Source organism: Rhea pennata, chromosome 13 (genome assembly GCF_028389875.1).
Source record: "Rhea pennata isolate bPtePen1 chromosome 13, bPtePen1.pri, whole genome shotgun sequence".
Classification (NCBI taxonomy): Eukaryota; Metazoa; Chordata; class Aves; order Rheiformes; family Rheidae; genus Rhea; species Rhea pennata.
The window spans coordinates 19,194,012-19,219,565 of NC_084675.1; the positions used below are offsets into that span (position 1 = coordinate 19,194,012).

The window sequence follows — 25,554 nt, forward strand, 5'->3', positions numbered from 1 at the left end:
ACTAAAAGCAGCAGCAGCAAATAACAAAGCGAAATGAAAATAATTAGTCCACACACTGTGCATTAGTATTGCCATGCAAGGATGAATGAATGAGAGTTGTTCGCAGTAATAATGAACAGAAAACAGACCTTTAGGAAAATGTTCCTTTAAAAAAGTGACCTCATCTCTAATGTAAACTACATACAGAGGTAGGTAAACATTTTTACTGGCTATAAAAATTTATAGTCAACAGATTTACCATCCCATAAAACCCCAAAGGAATAATGGAATGGAAATGTACTTGTATCTCATGTTAAGTTTACGCCCTGCAGTTTAATCCTTCAATGTCTATCTAAAGATCAAATAGGTCAACAGTACATTTTCTTTCTAAAAAATAGCTGAATCATGTTAGCTGGTTATGTGATAACTTAGGTTCACCTCAAACTGATTAGCAGGGATTTTTAAACAAGAGTTAAATGTGTCTAAGCTGTCTAGATTGATTTTAAAGCATTGTTTTCTTATTGCTAAAATAACTTTCAGAGAACACCGTTAATTGATTGAATATATTTTTTTTTCAACTTGCTCTGGGTTTTGAACCAATGATTCCTGTCAAAGCTAAGGTTAATGTCATCACTGGAGATCAATTGAAGATTCGATCTCAGGTGTTGTTCTCTTTACAAAATGCCCGTGGAAACAAACTGCCTCCTGCCAAAAGTCCGTTCTCATCCTCAGCCCAGCCTCTCCGGATCGTACCAGCCCCTTCGTGTTTGGGTTAGTATAGCATTGCCAGGAGTGTGGAATAGGTAACTAGCCCAAGGTATGTGCTAAAGCGGGGAAGGTATCTCTTGGCCTTTTGAAGAAGCAGAAGGGTGGACCGGGAGTGGCGCACGTGATAAGATACAAAGCTCGCCACGGAGCTTGTGCTATTGAGAATAAATACAGTGACTCGTTTTTGTCACTGCCCATCAAAATTAAGGCCACTGAAACTAGATGCACTTTTTAGGCAGGAAATTCCAAATACTTTCCATAAAGGAAATACTACGTTTTTTATTATTATCCAGGGGAATGTACTATAAACATAAAACATATAGCAATTAAATTTGCCCTGGAGCCAGAGCTTGCTACATCATATCCATTCCCACTGCTGTCAATCATTATCCAGCCAGCATACTGTTCAGGAGGTGGAGCTGTCAGGCAGAAGAAATAAAAGGTAAGAAGAGAAAGGCTTCTCCTGTTTATTGCTGGTGTCAACGGCGAGTGGGATCATGCTTTGTGGCTGTTGGCTTTGCAACTTGTGTCAACCCTCTGAGCGGAGTCCCCTTCCTCTGCCCCACCCCCTCACCCTGCCCCTATATAACTCATGCTGCGTTCAGCAACACCTGCGTTTGCGCTGCCGGCCGCGGGGTTCGCGCGCGCCTGCTTGCTTCGCCTGTGCGGATGGATGCCCTCGGCGCCGGCGGCTCCCTTGGGTGGCTCTACGCGGCCAAGAGGGGCCAGGCGGCCGCGGGGACCGTGCTCGCGCGGGCTCTGCTGCCGGCCTCGCTGGGGCTGCTGTGCTCCGCCGCGCTGGGCGCTTGCGGGGGGCTGCTTGTGTTTTTGGCAGCGTGTCTCGTCTCCTCCGCGTGCCGGGGTGCCGGGGCGCTGCTGCCCGTGGGCGACAGGGCTGTGCTCATCACAGGTAAGGCACCGCTCCAGGCTTTGGGAAGTAAGGGCTGCCTTCTCTCTCAGGTGTGCTGTAAAACTTTGTGTGGTCAGGTTAAGCATCTAGGAAAGGCGCTGCGTGCTGGTTTCTCTTCTATTCTTGCTCATCTGCTTTTCCAGAGCTTTTTTTTTCCCCTAGGTAGATAAATGTTCTGAAATTAAGTGGAAAGGAATTTAATGGATGCTATTTTTAGGGCCTTATTTAATTTTCATGATTAGCTTTTTAGACATGCTTGTGAAGTTAACTGGTGAAAAAAGCATGAGAATACTTACGATGGTCTGATCTTTTAGGACAAACTTTAAGTTTTGGAGGCCTTCAGAATACTACTGTTACTCTTGTTTATCACAATTTATTAAACGGATACTGATGTACAGTTATCTTTTGATATGCCTGTATGTGTAGTACGTACTCTGAATATCGTGTATATATTTCAAGATACTGGTTTGGTGTCTGTTCTTTGAAACACTGTATGAAGTCGTTCAGGAGTGAGTAGTTTTCTTCACCAGCAGTGAAAGTTCATAAGCAGTAAGCTCAATCCCCGTATTAACACTCTGCTCTATTTAAAACCCACTTTTGGTTTGCAGGGATGTCATTTCTGTAGTTCTAGGGTTTTTCTTTTTTATTTTTTTTCTCCTGCTTATTCTAAATACTGTGAATACAGCTGTTTGTCTGTGTTAACCATATATTTAGATCGGAGTACTACCTATTTTTTAAGCTAACTTCTGGTAACTTCTTTTTTCTTTCATTTTTTTATTTTTGTCTCTAGAAAGCTGAATTAAGTGTCTTTGGATTATAGAACTATTTAGTTCAGAGTTTCATTCCCTTCTATAGGGAGTTCCATAAATTAATTCAATTTATTTTTTGCTAACAAGCATTAACAGAGGGATTAAATACCAAAGATGAAAGAGAGGACAAGATGAGCAGTAAGTTCTCACCTCTCAGTTTAGCAGCTGTGTACTGGCTAGCTTTATTTGTGCAGGTGTATTGAATGCAGATGGGTATCAGGAGCAGGGAAAAGAGAGCACTCCTCCACCCCTCCCCTGCAGAAGCAGGGGACTGAGCTGCTTTTTGTAAGAATGCAGTGTAGTGTTTCTTCAGTAAGAAAATGCTCTTTCAGAACTTATCTGCTCTAGAGAATTTGAGTTAGAACAATATAGATGAGTGAAGAATGCTTGATTGTATTCCAGCAATTGAACATGTTTTCTTTGTAACTGTAGTGGAACTGTCCTGAAGAAATGCAAGTTTGGACATCTCTCACAGCTGACGCTGCTGAGGAGGCTCTTCTCAGTTGTTTATTTGAATCCAAACTGGTATGCAATCAATCAAACCTCAATCAACTGAAACAACAGTTTTACTCAAGGCTTTTCTGGGTTAAACTGCTCTGACTGCGGTACTCTTTTCCCTTACTAACTAGGATTTGCCTGTGAGCGTGTACAGAATAGCAAGGTGCCTTTCAATCAATTTTGGTGTCACTCTCTCCAATTTAGACAAGACCTGAGGCAGGTATTTCATGGGAAATGGTGAGGAGTACTGCTGTGCTCCTCTAAAGAGCTGCCGAATATCTCTCTGGAGATAGCTGCATTTTAACAGAGGATGGAGTTTCGTCTGGTTTTTCATCTGGGTTTTGTCGGATGCTGCTCTGGTCCTCTTTGGCTGGCTGTTGCATGGTGCTGTAGTGTGTGTTACTAATTTAAGCCAACAATACACTGCAGCACCGCAATAAGGGAAAACTGCCCGTTTTCAGAAGCTTTTTCACATGAATAACTGCAGGCATGTGAGCAGTCTTGAAGTCGTGGATAACCCATTTCTACTGATCCTCTCTGTGCGTGAGTGCTTCAGGTGTATTCAGACAGCAACTCCAGGGTGTATGAACACATTGACAATGTTATAGGAAATCTTTTCTGTAGTCTGATAGACTCAATATCCAGCATCTCCAGGAATTAAATTGTTGTGAATATCCAAAGTACAAGGAGTTGGAAAACTCTTGCTTCGATTACTTCATGTTCAGTGAGATGAATTTTTTTTCAGGCAATTTCATCTTTTCAGTCTTAGTGTTTGACTTGGTGTTTCTGATGCCCCAAATGAGTTCATAATAATAATAATGAGTTCTGTGTAATGATTCAGCTACAGTCATACTGACTGCCTTTCTTAAAAGAAATCTCTTAACTGTTCGTCTATTTTTGATATGGGAGTAAGGGAGGGAAATGCTCTAGCTGTTCTATACAGAAGACCAAACTAAGGCTGAAGGAAACTTGTACTATTTAAATGTTGTGTTGAGAGGTTTCTCTGGGCTTCAGTGGAAAAACTCAGATTGTGTGTGTTTAAAATTTTGGATAAGCCCAGCAGTAGGCACTCATGAACACTGTATTTCCTTTTCAGAATTGCTACAGCTTTCCCTAGTTCTTATGCACTTTTCAACTTCCAAAGTTAAAGCTGTACTGTAAAACTTTCGGTTAAGTGATGTGTAGCTCTACATGTATGTACTTGCTGGAAAGGATTTGACCCAGAAATAAGATTTTCATGAAAAAAGAAATAAGAAAAGAAACCCCACCCTAAATCTACAAATCTGTTATGTCTTCAGAATACTTGGAGGCCTTTTCATTTTTCTCCAGGGAATCCTAAGAATGTATGTTTTTCTCTTCCCTTCTCTTTCAGGTCAGAGGGGAGGGAAGAAGTTAGGTATGATATATGGTGGTCTGCACTTTCAACAAACTGCAGATTTCAGAAATGCCAAAAAGTGATTTTTTAAAGTACATCATGAATCATTTTTTCCCCAGTATCTTGCACAGACTGATATAGGCATTTAGTACACATTTTTTTCAAATCACCTGGAAATTATTTTTTTCCGTCTTTCAGGAATAAAACTCCAGTTAGAAGACAACGCCCAGAATTGGAAACCTAGCATTAACTAAGATGAACCCATCTGGTAATCAAATTCTGCTGACTAAGGATTTAGGGTGCAGGAACAGGCCCATTAATAACAATTGTAATATCCTCTGTGTGCTGAAATCACAGATTAACCCTTGAAGATTTCTAGTAAGGGTAAGTGAGGAGTATTGCAGCCTTTCACAAACGAGGAAATGGTGAAAAGCTGGCAGGAGTCCCAGCCCTTTGTCCTGCATTTAGGTTTCCAGCCATGCTGCAGAATGGTTTGGAAGCTGAGCATTTACAGAACAAATTGGTATTACAAGAGGAAGCCAAATCTGGGATAGCTTCACAGATTTCTGTGCACATCAGCATACAAGAGCTTTTTTTGCAGCAGTTAAAATAGAGTCTACAGTGCAATGTTGTGCAGCGTGCTTATGCATCTGTTTAATGATGCAAAAGAGCAGCACTCATTTCTTAAATTCCTTGTTTTCCTCCTGGTGTTGTCATTGGTGCTTACTTGACACAACTCCTGCAGCACTCTCTGTAACCCCTTTTTCTCTCTCTGGTAGAGTCTTGTGTCATTTCTTTGCAGATAAGTGAGATGTTTCCTCCTTTGCTAAGAAGTTTCTTTGTAGATGGACAGATGGAGGAATTCAGAAGAGAGAACACTTAAAAGTATCTTAAGATAGTGACAGCAAAATATGGTGTTGAACAGAGACTTGCAAATCAGTTGATTTGTTAAGTACACATAGTTCTTAACTGGTGGGGGAAATTGCACAATCATAACCATGAAGATTGTTGTAAGTGCGCTGCTTTAATGGTGTTTGCTGTGTTTGGTAGTTCATTACATTGTATGTACAAAGTTTGGGAATAAGTCTGATGCTGGAGAAGATAAGAGAAATTCTGATGCAAGTCTGCATAAATTAAGTAGCTGCTGTTGTTTGTCTTAGTCTAAAAACGCCCTTCTGAAGAATTCTTAGGGCTTGAAAGCAATGAGCTCCTTTACAGTTAAAGAAATGCTACTTAGCTTTGGCTTCATAGGAGCCTGTGGCCAAAGAAGTGTACAACAGAATGATCCTGATGGTAGAGATATGAATAAAATAATGCCTCCTTGGATTAGGAAATACTACCTGGTGATTTTTTTTTTTAATTCCAGTGCCCTATAACTGCTTTGTTCACCTGATGTTTCAAATTAAAATACTTTTTTTTTTCTCTTGTCTTTCCTAAAAAATTTTGTTATCAGATTTCAGTCTGAATATTTGCATGAAATCATTCCAGGGTTTTATTCCCTTTGTATGTATGAAGTAAATCTTGGAATACCTCAGTGGGAGAGCATGGACAGATGTCCTCAATTCCCTTTGTAAAGCAAAGAGGAAATAATCTATCAGCAGTGCTTTGCTGACTATGCAAAGGTCCAGTTCCTCTTAAATCTGTACCTGTCTTCTACTATTGTGGCTGTATTTGAGTGACTTCATTTCATCCTCTATTTGGTTATCTTTGCAAGTGTTTCCATTAAGCGCCTCTCACTTTTCAGAAGGTAGTCGTTCAGGACAGACTCACTTTCTAACTCAAAAAAAATTTTTTTTTGTTGATACTTTCAGGAAGTGACACTGGGATTGGACATGCCCTGGCTAAATACTTGGATAACTTAGGTTTTATTGTATTTGCTGGGGTTCTGAATAAAGATGGACCTGGAGCTGAAGAACTGAGAAGGACCTGTTCTGAGAGACTTTCCCTCCTGCAGCTGGATATAACCAATCCTACCCAAGTCAAGGAAGCCTATCTCAATGTTTCAGAGAGAGTGCAAAATACAGGTATAGCTTTTACCCCATTAAAATGGGTGTACTAGTGTACCTTGGGATATTAGTGTACCTAGAGATGCTAGGTGCATCTCTTACCTGTTAGTTGTGTCATGGCTTAGGTGTGTAGGTCTTCCCCACCTCCTGTCTGTAGGCAGTCGAGGTATTTATATTGATGACTCCTGCTTGCTGGGATACAGAAAATAGTGATGGCATCCCAGAGAGGGCATGTTGTATGTGTGTAGCTACACAGCATCTCAGCTTTGATCTGCAGGGACCACCAGGCTCAGCAGTTTAATCTCTGTGGAGCCAGTTTCCTGCCTTATAGCAACCCTGTGTTTTCTCTTCCTCTCAGGGCTCTGGGGAGTTGTGAACAACGCTGGCATCCTGGGCTTTCCCGCAGATGGTGAGCTGCTCCCCATGAGCACGTACAGGCAGTGCATGGATGTGAATTTCTTTGGGGCCGTGGAGGTGTCCAAAACCTTCTTACCGTTACTTCGGAGATCCCAGGGAAGGCTTGTTAACATATCAAGTATGGCAGGTAAGCTGAGACAAAGCCCCAGGTGCAATAAGGACTAACTTCTGTGGCATAGATGTGGATGAAGGTGTTGGTCGGTCTTACCTGTCAATATGCCTACAAAATTTATATCTAGATAGTAAGTACATTTTTTTTCTTTTATATGAGACACTGTTTTTAGTAACCAGTCCTTAAAGAACAAGAGATTAATCTATTTTTAAATACTATTAAATAGAAAGGATTATAAAATTCAGATCTTGTGTTATAGATGCTGTGAGGGGTAGCCTTATGCTCTGTAAAGACTGGAGCTAAAACACAGGTGTTTTAGAACATGTTCTAGCAGAAGACTGCAACTGCCTCACTTTGAGAGTTGTTGAAACATCCTGTCCACTGTGGAGATGTCCGAGGTTTGTCTTGTGCAGAAACAGGTATTCCATTGGGATGGTTACAGCGGAGGGCTCAGCTCAACACTTTTTTTTTTTTTTTTTTTTTTTTAATAATTTGGGTTCAGATTGGAATATAAATATCTTTCATGCAATTTCGAGACTTTTGCAACTTGTAAACCAGAGGCCATTTATAACTGTCTATAACAAATGTTAGGTAGATATTTCAGCTGGGCAGCTCCACTTTGCTATTCTTATAGGGCTCAAAGACTGTAGTTAGAGTGGTAAAGTGCAACGATAAAACAGCTGAAGAGAAAAACCTAATTCTTGGAGAACAAAAACCAGCTTTATTTTTCACTCTATCCTTCTGCTCAGGTCTGCTACGGCCATCTCCTGCTTCCAAAGGAAGGGATAGCGTCATGTGCTTTCTTTCAGGCTGCTGCTCTAAATCAGTTGCTGAGTATGGCAGGGGAAAATTGAAATATCAGCCATCTGTGTATCTTCAGTTGCTTGGATGACAGGATAGCAAAACTTTATAAAATCATTCTTTGTCTCCCAGGCTTAAAAGGAGAAGGATCTTATGTAGGTAGTGATGTTGCATTTCACATTTTTTCCCCTTTCTTTCTTTCTTTCTTTTTTTTTTTTTTTAAACAAGATATGTTAATGAAATATATGAAAAAAGGAAAGTTAGTAAATGAGAGGAAACAAAGTTCTTAAAGACAAGTTTTCTGTGTAGCTGGAGATCTTTTTGCATGCTAGTCCCTGAACTCACAGGTCTGGGTTTCTTCTAAAGAAGGCAGGTTTCTATAAATGAGGGCTTCACAGATGAAATTAAAAATAAATTTAAAAAATTAATAAAAGTCAAAAAATTTAAATTAAAAAATAAAAAGGATCTTGATTAAGTAAAAAGGAGCCTACATTTATTCTCAGTCCAATATACTGAGCAACAGATAAAACTGTTTGTATTTTTATAGCCAAGAAGCATAATGTGCCTATCCTGTCCTAGAGCCTGGTCTGTTAATAACCTGGGAAGAGAAGAATGTGTGTATTTATTTATATTTCTTTTGAAATATTTTTGTCATTATCTTAGAAAAATACTTTATTCTAACTTACTAGGAAAGTGGTAAGTTTTTTCCTGAATAAAATCACTTTTTTTTTTTTTTTAAAAAAAAAAAAAGGTATGTGTTTTTCAGATTTCCCATTAATTGGAAATCCTGTATTTGCAGCAAAAAAACCCCCAGTGCCTTTAGGACATAACCTTCTATTCTAGGAGCACATATGAAATGCTAAGATATAGAAACAGAAGCAATAATGATCATCATAATAATAGCCAGCAGCTGAGGAGCAAGAAAACTCATTTGAAAATGAGACCTGTTAGAGGTAGGATGTCATGATACTCGAAGGTATTTTGGTTCTATGATTTATCTTAAGGAATTATCTGATAAATCTTAAGGATTTGTCATATGGTCTGCTTTTAAAAATTGTTGTCTGCCTTGTCTGCTTGGATTCTCATTTTGGCATGTTTGTACCCACCTGAATCCTGTTGTGCTGCCTAGGGGACTTGTGCAGGCATCACCTTCTGTTCATGGCTTACCTTGAGGATATGGCATCCGTCTCACTTTGATATTATCTTTTGTTTTTAGGTTTTTTCCTTTTATTAAAGATATGTTTTGTATCTGCACACCTATGTTTATGGTTCAGTGCCAACGTTTTAATGAAATCTGTCTGTTCAGGTGTGTTTGGGCAGATGTTTACATTCTTAGCATGAATACCGAAGCTGCCTTGGAGGGATAAATGGAGAGATTCCCTAACCTGAATAATTTGGCATTACTGGAATCAATAATGACCCTGCTTAAACTATAACTGTTCACATTAGTGTTCTTACACACAGGCCGGTACTGGTAGATAGCTTCCTCTTAACGCGGGGTCTGAGGGTCCTTCGGTAAAACATTAGCAAAAAAGTTGGAGATGCCTCATTATGCCAAGTCTATTCCTGCCTGTGTACAGCTAATTTAACTGAATTTGAGATTAGCCTGACCTCAGAGGGGAAGAATATGTGATTCAATTGGTTCAAACCAATTGAAATTCAAACTTATTCATATGCATATAGCAGAAAAGTGCAATTGGCCTGATTCTGTACGTGAAGCTCCTGATACATCTTGGTCGTTGCAGTACAAAAGTGAATAAACAGCACCAGTGGCCTACCTGAAAGATTGCCATTATCGAAGTATTTTCTTTTAAAAGATTAAAAATGTATTGAGACAAATGTGTAATACTGTCCCATTGAAGGCTATATCAGAGGATGTGTCAGCCCAACCACTGCTGCAGGCTGGAGGAGAAACGAGGTGCCCTGGGGAGGGGAAGACTTAGGTAGTCTGATCCCTCCTCCTCACTGTGCAAGCCCTGGCCTGGGACACCTGCAAGGCCCTCTGAACTGGGCAGCAATCTTCTGTGCAGTGACAAAACGGGCTGTGTTTCTAAAAGGAGACTGAACAAATTAAAAGCTGCTCAACCTAAAACATTTTTTTTTTCTGAGATTGAAACAGTGATGAGTTTTTCAGCTTTAAGAACAGGCTAAGTAAATCTCCATACCTGGAAAATATTTATTCTTTTTCTGGAAAGTTTTGTTTTTTAAACATGTGGATTTAATTTAAATTCAACTAAAATGCATACTGTTTTTTTTCTTTTCCGTCTGAACAAATGCCGCTGAGATCAAAGAGGAGGGGATATAACTCTCCATAGAGGTTCTGCTTCTGAGTTGGATGTGCGGAATTCCTAGCACACCAGTGGCGTGATTCCAGCTAGACAAACTTTGGTTTGTCCACAAAGGTCTTCCTCACACTTGTCCTGTTACCTCTGGTCTTTCTGATTTTAGCTGGAAAAACTGAACACCAGTAGGCTTTGTGAAGCTAGATTTGAGATTATGTATCCTTTTGGAACTATGCTTTATTTGGGAGCTTGAAGTCTGTTGCAGTGACAAAAAGCCCAGCAGTATTAAACTATCACTTCACTATTTATTTGAACTAAAACATTATCTGTGTTTCTAAAACCAACTGTCATTTCAATTCTCAGCAGTTTTTACTCTCAAATGCAATACAGTTTATTCTTTTGGCATTACAAGGTATCTTATCAGGTGTTACTGAACATAATTGTGATAACCAGCTGCTAATTTAGAGTACTCTTTTTGTTACTTCCAGGAAGAAATGATTCCTTCACTGACTTGTCTTTAACCTCAGCGAGAGCTGCATAATTTTGGTTTCAGTATAATCATCCTTCTAAATCACTGAAGTAAAAGCTGGGAAGAGCTGGAGTTGAGCTTTATCATGTTTATATTGCTCCTGCAGGAGGCATTCCACTACCGAAGTATGCTGCGTACGGTGCATCAAAAGCAGCTCTGTCCATGTTTTCTGGAGTAATGAGGCAAGAGCTTTCTAAATGGGGAATTAAAGTTGCTGCAATTCATCCATCAGGCTTCAGAACAGGTTGGTATTTGACATTTCAGATGGTTCTGTTTCTTCCTTGCATCTTTCTTGTAGTCCAGCGTCTTCAAACGGAGCTAGGAATAATCCTCAGCAGTCATACTTTTTTCTTTTCCCCTCTTTCTTCACTTTCATTACTGAAATTAAGACCTGCATTTTTTTTTCTTGAAAAAAGAGAACTACCCTCTTCAGCTCTCCACACTGCCTGCTTCTAGTTTACTAGTGCATCCTTTTTCCTGGGCAGAGTAGAGAGCTCCTTTTGCTTTGAGATGAAGCAAAACTTAGGGAAATGTCCCCACTGACGAATACTGAAAACCTTGTTATACCTTTTGTGCAGTGGGTCACAGTTTGTCTTAAAAATCATTTGCTGAGCTATTCCCCGTAGTAGAGCCAGTACCTTCCCCCTTCTCCAGCCTTGTGGAATTGAAAAAGCAGGCATTGTTTTATGTTTGACTTGAGTTTTATGGCTTGCTTTTCCTGCATGAGAACTTCAGGACTCGCTTCCAGTCTATAAAGTCCTACCCTCCTCAGTATCAGTTCTCTTTATTAAATTGTATCCTGTATCAAAATATTTGCAGTAATACTTTTCATCATGCTTACTAGCTGTTGACGTTACTATACGTAACCTCTAAGACTTCATCTTCGCTTCCTCTCCCATGTGCTTCTGCTGCCTTCTGATCCAAATTCTCCTCCTCCCACCTCTATAAACATTTCTCTGAAGTCCCTTCGGGTTACAAGCTGATCTGCTGCTGCACCTTTCAATCATATTTCTCTTAATGAGTATTAACTAGAAATAGCAGCAAAAGGAATAAGGACAGAATGGCAAGGGGAAAAGGCTAGCTGTGAGAAAGCTTTTTTGGTTATAAGTGGTAACAGAACTGTGCATAAACCATGTGCTTTTCATATAGTCTATGCTTCATGATTTCTTTTCCTCCTTCCTACCCCCAGTAGAAACAGTTGTAACTACCTGCATATATTTTGTTTCTGCATTGACAGGGTTTATGACAACTATGTAAATTGAGGAATGAGAGATGGAGAATTACCTTCTTGGCTATTTGTTATAGATGAATATTTTAGTTCAGCCTCAAACCCATTTGCTCTCTTGTGATGACTGCTATTGCAGGTATACAAGGCACGTCTGAACTGTGGGATAAACAAGAAAAGGACCTAATGGAGAATCTCCCAGCAGGCGTGAGGAGAGATTATGGAGAAGACTACCTCCTGGAGCTGAAGAGCTACCTCCTGCGCATGCCTGCGTATTGTGACTCTGACCTCTCCCCCGTGCTAAATGACATTCTGCATGCTTTACTGGCCAAGAGGCCGCGTGGCTTGTATACTCCCGGCAAAGGGGCATATGTGCCTCTCTGCATCTTTTGCTACTTTCCTCTCTGGTTGTATGACTTTTTTATTAGTAAGTCACTAAGTATCGAGCCTGTCCCAAGGGCGCTGAGAACATCAGAAGCTAGAAACAAGAACCTCTGAGGTGTCCATCAGCATTTATCTTGAGTGGTGAGATAGCTGAGAAAAACACTATTTTAAGACACTGCTATTTATTATACTTTGTTAAATTGCATTTACCCTGCCTTGTAGACTGAGGCAAGTCTCTGTGAAGTGTGATGTCTGGGAAAAGTGGTAGATAAACAATGACAGAAAACAAAATTATTCCAAATTAGCCCTGTCTGGAGATTAACAATACAAGATGCCTTCCTTTCCTGCCTTTTCTGTAAGGTATCTCGAGAGGTTATCTAGTTCCTGTCTGCTTCAAGAGGCACAATTACCAACATGCTGATGTCTGTCTAACCTGTTTTTAAAATTAGAAAAATCGAGACTACATAACTACATGAACACTGTAAACATTAGAGGTCATCTCTTACTGTTGGAAAATTGTTCTGAATGTCTAGTGTAAATCCTGCAACTTCAGACTAATATTCTTCTCTTTTTGTTCTGTCCCTGGTGGACGTGAAATATGATTGACCCTTTGCTAACACTTCTCCCCCCCGCCGGTTTCGTGAAGTATAGCTCTAATGTTTATGATGTGTCCTCTTTGCTAGACTAAGCAACATAAATTTTTTTGATCTGTCTTTGCTCATTTTTTTTTTTTTTTTTTTTTGCTGAGACCTTCATGAAGAAGGAAACAATCTCCTTTAAAAGAATTATAGTAAGTATACCTAGGGCTATTTTGATACTGCTGTCTTGGACATTCTGTATTTTATCTGTATATGCTTGTACTTCTTTATTTCTAATTGTTAGTAAACTCGGATCTCGCTTCCACTTTTTGTACAATTTCTTATTTAGTTTTGTGTCTATGAGGAATTATGATTTATCAGGTTTCTCCTCATACTCTTCCTGTTTTTCCCGCTGCTTTGAGGGTGTTCATGCTTGGTTCTTTTAAGACCACTGAGCCTTCATATCTGCTTTATTGAGGTCTACTGTCTGTCTTCTGAGCTACCATTACTTCTTGCCTCATGCATTTTGCACATTTATGCTTTCAGTCATTCCTTTGCCACTAAATTTATTACAGGAGTGTTGAGTGCCTCTCTGCCGCTTGCTTTCCTGCTGCTTACATCAAAACCCCTCACAAAGTCCCACCCCTCCTTTTTTTTCACATTGCTCTTCATACTGTCCTGTTTTGAAAAATTCTGATGTGTTGAAAAAATGCCATGTTCATCTGATTTCCCTGGCTTGACCGTCTGCACTAGGCCTTGCTATAACAAAATACTTTGGATGCTGGAAAGTTGAAAGTCATTACATTCTGGGCTTTGAACAGAGATGAGCTTCTTTTCTTGGCCTTTCTGGGCAAATTCTAATGTTCTGTCATAATGTGTTACTTATTTTCCTAGTCAGCTGATCAAAATTACAATTTAATTTGCCTATGTAATATTTCTTCCATCATCCTCTGTTTCTTTCTTATCAGTACAGGACTCCTATAAATGCACAGGGGATGCTCAGCAGTTTTGGACCACTATTTTAAATCTTGTGCTGGTGTAGAAATCCTCCTGTCTTGTACATTTTGTTAAGACTTTTGCTGCTGTGCCTTAACTACTGGTGGGTTTACACAAGTGTATGACAGACTTCTGCTTTCCGTCAAGAAAATGTGGCCAAAACCATTATTCCTTTAGGCAGTCCAGGGCTATTTGTCTCCCTGCCCGTTTCTTCCTTTACCTTTTCCCTGAAACTTCTTTTATTTGCCAGCAAAAATACGTAATTGTTTTTAGAAGCTGGATTGATCTGACTCTTTTTGCCTGGTCTAACCTGTTGGGGAGCCGGTACTACACCCAACGAGGTGGTTTCCCCTCAATTCTGAGGCTGCCCTTGCTTCCGTGGGAGGAAGGCGCAGGGTCCCTGCCGCAGGAGAGCCCGGCGTGGAGAGCTCTCACGGGGACACCGGAGGGCCCTCCTCTGAGTTTGAATGCCTGTAGGGTTAGGGAACTACTGAGTAGTGGGGTGTCTTGACCTCTGCGATGGATGGAGGTGTTCTTAGTTATAAGATGTATTTTTTTTTCCTTCAGTTCCTTAACAGGAGTATCATCTTGCACACTGCAGATGTATTAAGCTAGGTGTCTATGTAGAAGGCATGATCCTCTCCCCACCCTGGGAGACTCGCATCCCAAATAGCCATTTTATGCCTCCTCAAATAACTACAAAGATATTTTTAGCAAGTCTCAGATAATTGCAGCATTGAAGATTGTTATTGTTTCATTCCTACAGGGATCTTATTTTGTGTTTTATAGATAATTTTGTTGTAACACGTTATCAAATTATACTTCACTTAACAGATTGTAGATTTAGAGGTAAATTTTCTTTGCTGATGGCTTGCCTTGCAAATAATCCAAACTATTCCAGTCTGAACACTGGGAGAACTACAGAGTAAGTTGTGCATATTTGTGGCCAACACACTCATTTAGATGTTAAAACTGATTCTAGCTTATGGGAGAGAACTATTTATTTAGTTCTACCAGTGGAAACTGATGTATTAAAAAACCACCTAGTTTAGATCTATTTTTGCAGACAACTTTTTTCTTTAAAAAAAGAAAAGGCAGTTAAAAATGCAGCATGGTGAAAAAAAGCACCTGAAACCTAAAGAAATTGTCTTTAGCCTAAAAGAAGGGCTAGCAACAGCTCTTTAAAATGTCACTTAACGGTACACACTAACCAAGCATATATATGTAAGCACACACACGGGTAGTTCATGATACATTGCAGATATCATGATTAAAAAGTAGATTTTATACATATCTATTGGATCCAGCCTCTGGCATACTGAAATGCAAGCTGCAACTGAAAATTAAATATTGGACACATTTTTTTTTTTTTTTTTTTTTTTTTTCCCAAACAAATCCCTGATTGTTGTCCTGGGGCTCACCCTTTTCTAGTTTGTTTATTATTCTGGCTGACATCTGTTCTTATTCAATAATTGCCCTTAGGGTATGTAACTTTGAGTCTAAAGGTGAATGATAGAGTCATTTGGTTTTATTTATTTTCTTGATTCCTCTTGCCATCTTTACTGGAGCCCCTGATGACAACGGCATCTAGCACGTGCTTCTCATTTTGCATGGCAAAAGAAAGCAGCAGCACTGAAAGACTGGGGAAGAGCTGTAAAATGTTGGGCATTTCTGTGGTTATGTAACTAGACAGCCAGGGGGAAAACCACTACGGGCAAGTGCTGGTGGCCACCTGCCAAAGGGGCATCACTGCGTTTCAAGAAGCTTTAAGAAGCAGGACTGTTAATACGGCTGGCGGTAAGGAGGCCGGCTATGGAAGCTTTAAATCTCACTTTCAAAGCCCTCAATTTGAAAACCATAATTCTTTGAGTTGGATGAGTCTGCTATTTGAGAATAGAGGTGAACTCTGGGTCCCTGAAGTGAGGAGCAAGTTTGCTGTTGACTCAAGTGGGAATTGAGGTTAATCCTATGACTGCTTTCCAGCCCTGTAAAGTAAGACGGTGAGCAGATACTACAGCTGTTATGAATCAGCCAGGTTATACTCCGGTCATTTTATACTGGCTGGGTTAGTAATGTTTTATGCACAACTTTGTTGTGCAGGCCAAAGCCATCCGTATATTATAACATACAAATACAATAAACCCAAAACTGTGCTCTTTTTAAGTGTAGAGGCCAAAAAGAAGGGTGGGAGGCATTGGAATAACCATCTTTTCTAATTTGCAAAAGCTTTGTTAGTTCTAAACTGAAGCATTTCGAAGTGGACTTATAACTGTTAGAATGAATTAATACTAGAAATATCTGAATATTAGAAAAATCTCCAGCAGGTCTTGCCAGTTTGACTCTCTGCAATCCTGAGAAGAGATAGCAGAGAGTTTTTAGGAGTGAGTACTGACTTATGTGTGGGTTTCTGTTTATAGCCGCTTAAGAAAAATTGCTATAACCCCCACTCCCAGACTGGGGTGGCACTTATATATGTATATGTATATAAATAAATAATATATACACATATAAATGTATCCTTTGTTTCAGAGGGATGCTTCCAGGGAACTTCCAGGTCTTGGTGGTATCAAAACACACTGACTATTTTGTGTTTCTAGTTAGCTAGTCTGGGTACACAAGTAAAACTAAACTGGCTCATGTTTCTTTCTCTTGAGTTGCAGGGTCAATATCTGACTTCTCAGCACCCATCTGTGTGGGTGAGCCCTTCAGACCTCCAGTTGTATTTACAGCATGTTTGGGTCAAAAATACGAGATTTTGGTAATTATCCTAAAGGATGCTGTGTCTGGGATCCTTTCTGGGACAAAACTTAACCTGGCTTAGTCTATTTTGTGGCTGTATTTCAGATTCTCAAAGTGGTGCAACAACCAACTATATTCTGCCTTATAGAGTCATTTTATTTCTAGGAACATTTGGAGAAACTTCATTTGAAATAAAATTCAGGCAGGCTTCAAAGGAAAAGTGTCCAAATGAAAGACTTTGGCTCTTGCAAGGTCGCGTGGAGAAATCCATGATTTTTTTTTTCTTTTTTTCTTAAAAAAAAGTTAGAACAGGTAAACAGAAAGCAACAGTACTGACAGGAAGCAACCAGCACGTTGGATTCTGAGAAGCTTGAGGTGTAACTGTTCTTGCTGAAACCTGTCAGCTGATGTAGTGCTCCCCCGTATGCAGGCACCAGCGTAGGCAGTATTTCACCGGCGTGGTCATTCATGCTGCAGATTAGAGCTGTTGCTTTTCATGTATGGATGTATTCTGGCAACCTTGAGGCAGTGGGCTTTGACCATAAGAGAGGTTATTGCTTTTACTTTTACTGCATGTCCAAATCGTAAGTCATGAATCACTGACTTCTCACGAGAGGAGACAAATTTTAATCTCTTTAGTAGGATAAATGGGTTTTAAACATGCGTATAGGTCATCGTAACCTAAGCTGATGATTCTGGCTTTAGCAGCCTGAATGAAAGTAATTACAGTGATGTAAACAGTAACCAGGCTTAATGCCTGAAGTATATAGATTAAACAGTCCAAGTTTAGAAGCCTGTTTATCTTGTTGCCTTTAGCTTTGGAAAGAGTACCGAACAAGCTGGAAAGTAATCCTGTGAGCTAAGCATTTTGATCTTGCCAACTGTCATGAATGAGAAAAGTAAGGATAGCTCAGCGGTCAAAGGATGATGCTCAAATTCTAGTGGAGCCAACTCAGCCTTTCCTACCAGCCAGAAAAAGAGAAAAAACAAACAAACAAAAAAGGGAGCTCTGCAAAATTTAAAGAACGTAGCTCTTCCTATGGAGCTTTTCAAAGTGATCTCTTAATTGAACTGTTTTGCTTCTGAGAGATTTACACTCCAGTAATGTTTCCTCCTATCCTGACAACCTAACTGTGATTGGGACTTTCCCTCATAGCGTAGAAGCTCAAGTTTCAAGATTGAAAAAACGATAGGAAAGATCTAAAGACAACAAAATGACAGTGATTAGTATAAGTGACAGACAGCAAAAGCAGTGAAGGAAGGAAACGTGAAGATGCTCAGGAAATGGGTTTGAACATGCTCAGCTCTGTGGGCATGTAACGTTGTGGGTCATGTTAACCTACCTCCCTGCTTTCCACACCTTCTCCACCATCTCTTTCAAAACCTCACCTTAAAAGGTGCTAGTTAGAAACCTGAACTGTTACAAAACTAATTACTTGAAAGTCCTACTTGTGTTGCTTGATTTTGTACCATCCTTTCCTGCAAAAAACTGTGATGAGGGTGACCTGGTCTGATGCTAGGGTTTGCAGCGAGGACTGGGGCTGCCCTGCACCCTGGCAGCTTAGCGGTGCTCAAAGTTTGAACGACTTCTGGCTGGCTTGGGCTGGTGATGGGCCACGTGCGAATGGGAGAACCTGCCCTTCCTTACCGCCGCGGTCCTGGGAGCGTGGAGGGGGTGTCGGAGGTGGGACGACGCACGTTAGTCCTCCCACGCTTGCCAAGTCTGGCAGTGCTCATTTCTTTGCTTTTTGTCTAGGGGAAAGAAAATCGCGCTGGACTGCTGCCCTTTAGCCACGGTAATTTCCTAACGGTGATCTGTGTGACTAGGAATTGTCCCATGTCCCAGGTTTCCTATGGGCATTCGCTGTCAGCAATCCACAACACCAATCCACCGGCGAGTACTGAAATCTCTGGTGCGTGTACGACACGGAGAACAAGACGAAGATGATGTGCATCTTCCTGAGAACGGCCCGAGGGGGATTTATTTATTCCACTGCTGCATGTGAGAATCTTTACCTTTTCTGAAAAAGGGGGTTAGAAATCACTGTCTTCTGCCTATCTCAGTCAGCAACTTAATGCCTTTAATTTCTCAGACAAACTCAATTCACTGCCTGAAAGAGAAAATCCTAAAGGGTCAATTCAATTAAAAAGATGAATGGGGGAAAGCAGAACAAATATGATACTAATTAGTATGTTTTAATGTATACACAGCAGTGTAATGGTGTTGCATGCCTGGCATAGATGAATTGAGGGAATAAGAGGCTTAAAAACTTAGCATTTTCAGAAGTGATTTGTCATGAAAAATCTTGTCAAAAATTTATGTGGGGAGTTGGCTGTTTCATACTTTCCTTTGAATTGCATGTTCCTGCAATAATATAGTGTTTATATCCCTTCACTCCAAGTGCCCCCACTTGTTTGCAAATGTATAGATTTAGACATTGAAGGAGGAAGCACAGTTCTTTAAAAAAAAAAAAAATAAAATAAATAAATAAGTGACTTGAGAACATTGCTTTGGTCAATGTTGTTGCTTCCTTTGCATTTTTTTATGAATTCTCAAAGGTAGAAGTCTAATAAAAAAAAAAAAAAGAAGAAGAAAAGAAAGTAGATGTAAAAAACAAGAAGGTAAATGACCCCACTCAACCTAGTGGTTTACGATGTAAGAAGCAAACAGGACGTGGTGGCAGGAGTGTGTGCACCGTAATGAATGGCTCTGTCCAACGGGTAGTAGTGCAGCAGCAAAGCTGGAGTAGCATCAGCTGAATTTGAGTGTCAAGCAGGAAAGGGTGCTTAAGCATGAATGAGGGCTTCTTGACTGACGTGCCATGCACCAGGTAGAGATTAAAGCTAAAATCTTGCAAACTGGATTTGTCTATAAGACAGCGAATACAGGCAGCATTGCAACTACATTTATTAAGGTGCTTTCGTCCGTATGTGAGGAAATTTGAATTCTTGAGCTTTTAGTTTTAATGTGAAAATGAACTTAGAGTTGCTGTTGAGTCCTAGCAGTGTTCTGGAAAAGGTTGGTGAAGGATCTAATTAATTCCCACTGACCATCCTCTCAATCCCACAATTGCTGTAGCAGGCAGCAGGCAGAAACTATCACAGGAGGACAGTCTAGGAGAAGCTGTAGTGAGGAAGAGGATGGAGCAAGGAAGGGAGAGGGGAATAAACATCAGTGTGAGATGCCTGGGTTGCAAAACAAGGATCAAGAGACTCTGGGCTGCTCTCCCTTTGAGAGAAGGGCAACGTTTCGGTGTGCAGTGGAGGTAAAGGGAGCTCCTGATCTGAGCGAGTTTCTGCATCCTTGTCCATCCTAAGACCATCCCTCAGGGAGCAGGGAGCAGGGAGAGGACTCAGATTGGAAGGGATAAGGGGCTGCCTGAAGGTTGGTTTGTTTTTTAAAGCCTCTTGAGAGAACTGCTAAGCATCAGAGTTTTCCTCTGTGAGGAAGGGAGGAAATGTGGACTTTCAACATGAAGTTACTGGAGACCTTTTGTTGCCATATGCAATGTCTGTATCCTGCTGTCTCTCTTTCTCTCAGGTGAATTAATGTCTAAATAGAGGAGTCTGTCTTTTTTATAAGAAGGGATTATGGGATGTTTCCTGATTACAAGAGCTGAGAGGCAGCCCTGCAGTGTATCTGGCCGCTATAAGAATACTTAGCATCAGCAGAAAATATTTGGTCCAGTCATTTTGGGGGAATTGATTTAGAAGTGCCAAATGTATCTTGGAGGCAATCTTTTGTGTAAACATTTGTGCATCCTTCCTATATCCTCTGGAACAGGCATAAGAACAACTTTTGGTTTTCTCACTGTTACTTGATTAGCTCAAGAGGACGCTCCTGTTCTGGTGGTATGCAGGTCTGGGTGAGGAGAGAAAACAGGTCTGATGAAACAGTTTGTCTTTCTTTGCCCATGTATTGAGATCTGATGGCCTCATATTCCTGAGATCAGAATACACCACTATGGGGAATCTGGTTCCCCAGAACCTCTGTTTTGCTTTGATCTAGGCTGGCGTTGAAAAGTTCTTGCTCCTTTGCTATTTGACAGTGCTGCAGTAGAGCCAGTGGAAGCAGTATTGCTATTGCTAACGAGAAATGATAGCCACCAAAGGATGTAGCCTGCTCCATTACGGCTTGTGGCAGCTGTGAAGTACCTGACAAGGTCCTGCCTGAACTGTAGGATTTGTGATATGCCTACGCGCCTTTTTCTTTCCAGAGTGACATTAGTGCTATTTTCTCCAACAGGAGCAAGTACTTGAACATCAGATCTATGTAACAGCTGCCTTCATCTGACAACTCCAGAATGTATTTCTCTCTCAGACTGATGGTTTTGGGAATGAGGAGAAATTTTAACTCTTTCATGGGAGATGGAGAGATTATGTCTGTTAGTGTTGCACTAGCACACATGCAGCTTGGCAGTAAAGCTGTCAGAGCACCAGTAATCCCACCTGAGTCCCTGGGCATGTGCACCAGGATGTCTGAGAAGAGCATCCGACCCATGCTGCAATTGCAAGTGCCGCTAGAGATAATGCAAATGCTCCAAGGAGAAATGAAAGCTCTTCAGATGTACTTTCTTTAACTCTGAAACTTTGAAACCTAGGTTGTATTCCTCATTCTTAATGCAAGTTTCTACATGTAATGAATTCCTGGTGCAGTAATTAATGTTTAATACTGAAGTGTTTAAGTGAAGTGCCTTAATTTTTACATTAATTGTCTGTGATTCCCTGTGGGTTGTCATATAAGCTGTTTCAGCATCACAGAACTCTTTCTGTGCCAGATATTGCTGGTGTCTTTTGGAAAACAGTGATGATGCCAGTTTGTTTGTCCTGTGATCTCTCCATGCCATCAACCTGTTTGCTCTCTCCCCTTATGTCAAGGCTTTCTTTGAACATCCAGTTTCCTTTAGGCCAGGGAGCTGATTGCTAGTTTTTCTGGCAACCAGCTTTTTGCCCATAACCAACCTAACCCAAATAAACCTTCTTTCTTTGATTTAATTTATGTGGACTTGGGACCAGTGGTAACATGCAGTCCTGTACATGCCTTACCTCAGTGTGAATCCCCTGCGATGATGGAATTGTTCTCTCTGCCTCAAAAGCACAGTTGCACCCCGAGGTGCTGTGCAGAAACAGAGTGGTGGTGCTTCATCAATTCCCCTCCTTCCTGGAGGTAGGGTCCAGTTGAGCAAACATGCTCTGAGCTCCTCCTGGAAGGCTACTCAGGCAATCGTTCTGCAGAGTTTCCCCTTTTCAAGGGAATGGCAGTGGCTGCTCAAGCTGGGTGGTGGGTGGCTCAGCCCGCTCCTTTGAGGTGAGGTGCAGTTTTCCATTCTAGATGCAGCGACCCAGAGTCTACTGGCTCTGGTGCAGTTGCTTACTCCCGTGGAGTGCCTCGGACTTTGTGAAGAGTAAGTGTTGCCAGTGGATAATCAAATAGATTGAAGCTTGGTCTGTATGGAAGGATAATGCTCTGTCAGTGCTCACTGGGGTGAGCAAGTTTACACCTGAACTTTAGCAGCATATCCTGTTGCGTGCAGGGAAGCTTTGTGCTGTGCGGAAAGACTCCGAACACCAAAATGTTCTGCAGAATTCATAGAAGTCGTACGAGTTTTTCCCAACTCTGCAGTTGAGCTGTGATTTCTTTAACTCTAATATAATTGTTGCAAGATTTAACTGGGAGGCAAGTAGATGGTTTAGCTGTTTTTTACCATAGTGGTAGATGAAGAAGAAAATCAGGCTTTCTAAGTGACAGAGACATTATGTATGATCATGCAGAACTATAAGACTGGTAAAGGGATATTAAACATATTGTTCACTTGGTGGGTCAGACTAATTAAAACATGGCATCTTTATAATTTTTGTCACCGTTCAAGGAGGCTGAAACAGGTGAGGTGACATTTCAAAACAAGAGTACTCTCTCAGGTGAAACGCAGGGGCATGCCTTTGCTTCTTCAGTCAACGTGGGGTGTAGGAGCCATGTGGGGCTACTGAACCAGGTACCTTACTAGCCTTCCTGATGAGGTTCTGGATTGTCTCACTGAGGAACAAACACTGAAATAACCTAGCTAAGGGAAAAGGTGCTGGTTTCAGTGAGAATAAATATCAATACAAGTATTTTGGCCTGGGTGTGAGCCTGTTATGAACTGCAGTGAAAGACGAGGCTGTTACACTAGACATTAAGTGGCACAGTAAAAGACATGTAACAGAATGTGAAATATGGGGATCCTTTACTTGATCTTGTCTTTTAGGTAGCTGAATGCTTTTTTGCACCTGAACTAATTTGTCTGGGTTAAATGGAGTTTACCACCAGGGGAATAGGAAGAAGAGCAGAGATTCTCCATGGCTGAGGTGAGCTACATCAAAGAAGACCAGTGTCCTGGGATCCCCTTATCTCAATATACACCGCAGAGAGGGACAGACAAGATGGTTCCCATTTCTGAATGATACAGCTAAAAATGAGGACATGCAAGTTAATGCAACCTGACGTGTTGCAAGGTGCCAGCAGGAGAGGACTAATGAAGCATCCAGCACCTTGAGAGTTGCAAATTCAGAGTTAGCTTCAAGACATCTGTCATAAAAGCCTAATGCTCCCTTTCCACACTGCCAAGGGATGGCTTAGGCCAGAGGAACGTAATTCAGATGGGCAGGTGGGTCCAAAGACTTATCATGGTAACACTGAACTGCACTTGGCCCCTAAAGCAGGCAAGTTCTTATTGATGCCACGTACCACATAAACTGTTTCACAGCTCTGGAAGATGGACTTTGCCTTGGCATCTTCAGTGTTACGAATTTTATAGAAAGATTAATTGGCTGTTTCTATGAATGTTTCATCATCCCCATCATATGCATTTTATGGGGCCTGACTTGTGTCCAGATATTACAGAATCCATCCTGCAGTAGCTAATTCTCATCATGTGCACGGGCCTATGGGAAAAGTTATTTGCAATGAGCAAGTCTGGACTTTTAAATAAAGCTTACGTTTACACACTTAATGAAAACCTAAGGATAAAAACAGTAGGAACCAATCTGAAGGGCCTATGCAGGTGGATTGCAAGCAGGTGTGGTACACACTGTTCTAATTTAAAACTTTAATTAGTTCAAACAGAAATTAACTCTATAAAATTTCTTTCTTAACTAAGAAAAGAGAATACTGCCAACCATTCAACCTACTTTTCATCATCCATCCTTCCAGCCCTTAGCTAAACTCATTGTGCTAAGGCAACTGATTTTCTCATACTGAATAAATGATTATTGCCAAAAATATTTAGGATGGATACACAGGATGTCCCATTTAAAATCTGAATCCTTGCAAACAACAATGACCAAGAGAAAAAAAAAATACAGGGCTTGGATTTTCAAGTGAAAGCATATTTCAAGCACAATTCAGAAGAAAATAGGAAATCATCCCAGGCATAAGAACCATTGAGATTTTGTGTATGTGCAGGAGGTTGTCCAGAGTCTGGGCAGGGCTTGTGATTTACTTATTCTTAACAAAAAAAAAAAAAAAAAAAAAAAAAAACACGGAAAGAGGCCAAGCCCCATCAGCAGCAGCCTCTTATTTATGGTCATGTAATGTCGACCTGGAAAGTATGAGAGGCTGGAAGCCCATCAGCCCCTCTGCAGGATTTGTTTTTGGCCAGCCACGTCATTCTTCCTAAAAATCAATCTCTCTTATAGAGATTTACCATGCTGTTGGGTGAGGAATGCTGTATTACACAGTCCTTCCTTTGAGCCATGTGTAGCAATCCAAATTTAGTTGAAAAACAAATAAAAACATTTGTTCATAATGACCAAATAGATAACTCAGATGTAAATAACAACAACAACAACAACAAAACCACTTGATGAAATGAGAAAAACTGCCCTAATTCACTCATACTGGGGTTAAGCTGGAGAGAGCTCTCTCTTCCTTATCACCTATCCTTTGCTGACAGCAGGCTCTCAGAGGTTCCTTCTTTGTGCCCACATTAACCCTCATGTTGTATCTGTTGTAGAAACCACCACCAGAGAGCATTAATTAGAGCGCATCTTTCTTTGGAGCTCTTACAGCCAGTCCCTTCTCTGAAGTGTATCTGGGCAGATTCAATTTTTCACCTTGGAATGTCTTTTGTTTCCTTTTTATCTAGGTGATTGTCTGGACATGTTTCTTAATTAAATGAAGCATAACTTTATTTTCTTAGAGCTCTTTGTCAGACCAGGATTCTCCTTCTGTGCTTGAACTCTTGCCTCCATGAGACTCTCCGCTTCGGAGATTTTTTTTTTCTTTTTTCAGTAGGAAGTGTCTCTTGTGCAGGACCTATGTACGAGTTTAGACTTTAACAGATATATTTTATACATTTATTTCTTGTAGGCATTTGCATATGTAGCCTGTTATTGGCTCAGGCCTGTGATCAGACCTGAAAACAATTAACCACTTTGGGGAGACAGTAAGTTTCTCCTAAGTGCATTGCGCTGCTGCTGTGGTTCCTTAATTACTTATCACTTACTTTTATTCTTTCAAGAGGCCTTATCTGGAAATATAATTGCTATCAATTTTGTAGAGATTCAGAGAATATATGAACGATAGTCTCTTAATATTCCATGATTTCACAGCAGCTGCCACAGAGGGATTGTATAATGACAGAGTTTGTGCAACCAGAAGGGCAAGTTGTTCTGCAGCTAAATGGGAAATGCTAGAGTTGTGTTGCAGTCTGCCATCTGTCATGACAATACAGCTGAAAAGGCAGATAGGGTAGAATTTATATCATGATTGCATCCTTGCAATGCACGATGTGCTCTTCTCCCTGCAAAAATATCGCTTGGCTTTGACAGGGCAAAATTGTGGTTGACCAAAAATGACGGATGCCTGTGAAGATGCCCATATGGCATGGTCAGTGATGGATGGTAGGCTGTCAGTATGCTAATGAGTAATACTGTCTCCTCCTGAAGTTATTCACATTCGGATCACTCTGCTGGCAGCAGGGGAGGCTCAGCCTTTCTGTGTCTAGATGTAAACTGTCCTGTACTGAGTATTGTGTAAATAGGTAGGGTATAAATGGAAGGGAAAACAAAAGATATCACATAGAATTGGTAAGGTTGGAAGGGACCTTTGGAGATCATCTAGTCCAACCCTCAAGTGAGTGGTCCATGTGGGGATTGAACCCATGACC

The 25,554-nt window shown here is 40.7% G+C and overlaps 1 protein-coding gene across 1 annotated transcript; it reads left to right on the forward strand.

Moving 5' to 3' along the window:
* The first annotated feature begins 1,416 nt into the window (after positions 1-1,416).
* On the forward strand, positions 1,417-12,209 carry HSD17B2 (hydroxysteroid 17-beta dehydrogenase 2). The gene is made up of 5 exons (XM_062586859.1): positions 1,417-1,657; positions 6,151-6,363; positions 6,704-6,889; positions 10,593-10,730; positions 11,851-12,209. Exons 1-5 carry the CDS (start codon positions 1,417-1,419, stop codon positions 12,207-12,209), a joined length of 1,137 nt encoding a protein of 378 aa, XP_062442843.1.
* Positions 12,210-25,554: the final 13,345 nt, after the last annotated feature.